The sequence below is a fragment of the Numida meleagris genome, linkage group LGE64, assembly GCF_002078875.1.
Source record: "Numida meleagris isolate 19003 breed g44 Domestic line linkage group LGE64, NumMel1.0, whole genome shotgun sequence".
Taxonomy (NCBI): Eukaryota; Metazoa; Chordata; class Aves; order Galliformes; family Numididae; genus Numida; species Numida meleagris.
In genome coordinates this window covers 63,384-67,892 of record NC_034439.1, presented here as the reverse complement: position 1 = coordinate 67,892, position 4,509 = coordinate 63,384, and the positions used below count along the sequence as shown (strand labels likewise).

Here is a 4,509-nt window from a genome sequence, read left to right as displayed (position 1 = left end):
ATACCAATAGCAATGTGTCTTTATTTAAGATCATCATTATTTTTTTTTTAGATTATCTTTTTTTAGGGTTATTTATGGAATTCCATGGCTAGAGTTGGCCTCTCAGAACAAGAAATGTTTCTGGGTTTACAATTTTGTTGTCTTGAAATAATATGTATTCCAGTTTCAAGAAATAAAGATTTAAGAGACTTTTCAGTGTCCATACCATAGCTTTATATTTCTAAATATGGCAGATTTTATGTTCTGCTTTAAATCAATATCATCTTTGCCATTAGATCCAAAGAGCTATTCCAAATCTCTCAGCTGTGTAGACCCCTGCATCCTTTATTCTTCCTTTAGACATAGAGTTTTTTCTATTGTACAGGTATGGAGCTGACAGCAGCCATCTTCATCTTGGTGTTGGTGTCTACACACCAGCCTACTGCAGGTAATTTTACTCTGTAATGGATTAATTTCCCTCTGTGCTGAATTATTTTATGGGACTACAAGTACGTAGGATGACCCCCACAACTCTTTTCCTCTCCAGAATGTCCAGTTTTAGATGATTTCAATTTCAGGCAACACAGATGCATGTTCTGGGATTTGGTGTGCTCAACTGTGGGTATTAAAACTGAACATCTGAGTGTTCAGTTGTATCTAACCTACCTGTGTTGGTGACAGATGAAGACAGGCATAACGTAATTCATTTATCCTCTAGTACTCTTCCAAAGGAATTAATCACTCTGTAGGGAGTGCAGTTTCTCCCCATTTTCTCTACAAGATGATTGCCTCAGTGAAATACTTATACTTTATATGGCCAAAATTTGATGAGATGAATATGCTCAGCTAACCTGGGTAGTTGAACTCTAACCCTAAAGCCTAACTCGAACCCCATCCTAAACCGTAATTCTAAACCCTAAATCACAACCTTAATACTAACTGTTTCTTAACCGTAGCTGTGGCAGTTGTGCAGCAGTACTTGATTCTGGTCATTGATACAGGGGATAGCTTTTAATGACTCCTGTTTCAAATGCATTCATGATCTTTTGTTTAATTCTCAAACTTGTCCTCTGCAGTCTGGCTGATCAGAGCTGTGGGAGTACATGCTAATGTTATATGATAAGGGTTCAGCTTCAGTGGGTAAAGTGCTGATAGGATTTTGTAAATGCAAAACTTTTCAAAGAATCGTCTTTAAAATCACCTGTTTATTGATCTCCTCTATAGGTGTTGGCCATGATCCATTGCTGGTTGTGGATGATTATGAGGATGGTGGTATTCGACTCAAATGTTTATCTGAAAGGTTGTTTTCTGAAGCTCAACTGTTGTGGACGGACAGTAGAGGAGAAAACATCACGGGAACTCCTCTCTCTGCTGACACCACCACTGCCAGCGTCAGCAGCTCCATCATTCTCAAAGCAGGATCTGGAAACTCTGTGTCCTGCAAAATTATAGATAAACTACAGAAAACATCAACAGAATCTTCAGTTGTCATTGCAGATAAGTATGAGCTTCCAGCCTGTAGTGAGCTAATGCATACAGACCAAATTGTCCCAGGAACACGTATTTATAGGGGTACAGAGTAAACAGTTTTCTTCTTTAATTTTTTTTACTTGTTGGTTGGTTCAATTTTCTGCTGCTGTTATTTTTTGTTTTTCTTTTCCTCTGAACAGCCATTAGCTTCCTTGTGTGACAAACTGTAAAAACGCAAATAAAGAAAGCACAAAAATATCCTTCCTTGGGTGTGATGCTGCCTGGGGGAAATCAACTCCTGTTATCAGATGGTGCCTATTCTCATTTTCAGGGATGGGGAAGGCTACTGCTCCACTTCTCTCTCTTTCCCTCTCATTTTCTTCCACTTCTTTTTCTATTGCTATAATACCTGATGTTGCAGTTTAGAAAAACCTCTGATGACACATTAACTCAGGGATACAAAAGTCCTGGTGGGCTGCTCCTACAGGTGTCTGTGAATGGAACTTAGATTCAAATTAATTTTGTTTCACTTTAGACATACAAACAAAGTATAAAGGTGTTTTTTTTTGTTGTTGTTTTTTTTTTTTTTTAACATCCAATGGAGTTCAACAGACTTCTCCACATTCTACACTCTGAATCACTTTTGAAGTTACAGTGGTTAATTAGCTGTTGTTGACAGAGATGGCTAGTTTATTTGGAACATGGCTAACCTTATTATTAATTGTATTATTATTACTAGTAGTAGTAGCAGCAGCAGTGGTATTTATTAATATTTATTATTTTATTCTCTGCTTCCCAGTAAAATAAATTGTGATTACAACATATTGCTATGTACATACAACGTACTACACAGACCACACTTTTAGCACAAGCACTTACCAACTCAGCTGTATCTTTAGCCTTGTTAAAAGCCTTTATAAGAGCCTGAGAATATAACTTTGAGATCTCACCAAGTAGAGCCATGAACATATCTTGTTCTGGATTCTGATACACTCAAGGTTGCTTCCAGGCTTATGCTGATGTTATGCCGTGTTGAAAATGGCCACTAGACTATTGAAACCAGGCATCAATGATGAACAGGAGGTATGTCAACAGTTGTTCTGCCTGAAAAATGATAATTGATCTCCTGAATAATTTCCAGATGCCTTCTTTCCTTCCACCTCCCCTTGGCTGGCGGCTTTTGTTGTGATTCTGCTCCTGAGCATATTCCTGGTCCTTGCTGCAATTTATAAAATCAGAAGTAAGTTCTGCTCATAATGCCAAATGCGATCTAGTTGAAAAACATTGCCATCATATTCATAATTATTTGGGGAATGTGCAAGGTTATGAGAAATCACACCTGAGATTTTTCAGCCTTGACTCTTCACAGTATTTCTACATACATTGTATTTTCTTTTTTAACCAACAGTTAACTAGTCCAGCATCTTAGAGTATAAACCCATACCTTACTGCAGTGAAATCATTACTTCAACTTAATCTCATGATTGAAATAAAACAGTCCTTGCAAATATCTGAAACATGTTACTGTATCCAAAGGTATCCATTGGTTCCATTTATTTGCTAGCTATTTTACTGCTCTATATGCTAGTTCCTAAGACAGTTCAACAACACAAATCTGCTGCCAAGGAAGTGCGCTAAGCCTGATGCTTTTCCTTCAGCATCACTAATTTTATTCATTAAGTTATGCGTGATTTCTTGTAATTTTAATGGAAAGTATATATAAACCAAAATATTTTGAAAATAAATTTTCTTTACCAAACAGTATACATGACCATTATAGAATATCAAAGGTTTCATATGAAACCCTACAAGTAAACAAGGAAGAAGGTTGGATAACATTTTCTTTCTCCCTCTCTACCCCATTTCTCTCTCTCAGAAAACAATAAGGAAATCACTCGTGCACGTAAGTAATACTGATACCACTTTTCATCATAAACACTTTGATAGAGACAGCAGTATAAACATAGTTAGCCAGTGGTATAAACAATGGGGCTAATTGGTTGTATTCCTAAAGCAGTTTAATGAAAGCTTTCTAAAGACCTGGGATTTTGGTTTGGCCAATCTATCTACTGCTGTCAGTGATGAAAGAAGCAGTTAAATTCGTTTTGTTGTGCATCATCCTGCGTGCATCACCTTGGCAGGCTTTCTTATTGTGACCAACAATCTATCTAGGAGTTTTCCACTTCGAGAAAAATGATTTTTTGACCATTTCCCTAGCTGTCGTGTCCAGGCTCTTTAAAGCAGTAGAATATTTTCAGTGCAGAAATGTGTTTCATGTGGAAATTGGATACTTATTAAATGTTTGTAGTTTTAATGCTCATTTAAAAAAAGTCAGTCCAAAAAAAAAGAAAACTATATTATTTACTTTAGGCAGTTGCATCTTTCTCACCAGTAATGATGGAGATGAGGATGCAGTTCAGAGCAGGAACCAAGCTCATTCTTCTCAGTTGTACTGGGGGAAATCTTTATTATCTATTGACTACAGGAACAGTAAAAGTGGACTAAGGTTCTTGGACTAAAGGTAGTTGTAAATTCTGAACAATGCAAACACTCATAACGCTGGGCAATTTGTTTTATTGTTTCTGTTTTCTGTTGTTTTGGGTCAATTTTTGTTTCTTTGTTTTAAGAATAAGAACCCGATGGTTTGGATGAATACTTTCATCAATTACTGAACAGTTTTAATGTTTAACATGAGGGGTTTTTTAGGACTTCTGACTTACAGAAGAGATAAAGAATAAATCCAGTGTCTGCTAATGATAAGTCTAATGACCATTCTATATAAAAGAAAATATTTCTGTCATACTCGAGGGATTGAACTGGTACCCAGAAACCAAACTTAGAAATTTGCTTACAAACATCAGTGTTTTGGATATGTAAAATCAGGAGTTAACCCACTGAAATTTTTCTTAAAATTTGTATCCAGTCATAGGTGGAAAGTTTTTCATCAGTTTTCACAGAATCATAGAGATTGGAAGGACCTCTGGAGTTCATCAGCTGAGAAAACAAGGCTTGATGTCAAATTGGTTGTTGTGCTTGATATCTGCTGCTTTTGTTTCAAAC

The 4,509-nt window shown here is 36.5% G+C and overlaps 1 protein-coding gene across 1 annotated transcript in view; it reads left to right on the top strand.

Moving 5' to 3' along the window:
* The window catches only part of LOC110390395 (butyrophilin subfamily 1 member A1-like), a 10,073-nt gene continuing 5,930 nt past the window's right edge, over positions 367 to 4,509 (top strand). Inside the window, exons 1-4 of the mRNA XM_021381670.1 lie at positions 367 to 427; positions 1,204 to 1,497; positions 2,591 to 2,689; positions 3,326 to 3,352. Of these exons, the coding sequence (XP_021237345.1) occupies positions 367 to 427; positions 1,204 to 1,497; positions 2,591 to 2,689; positions 3,326 to 3,352 (481 nt within the window). The remainder of the gene's footprint in view (positions 428 to 1,203; positions 1,498 to 2,590; positions 2,690 to 3,325; positions 3,353 to 4,509) is intronic.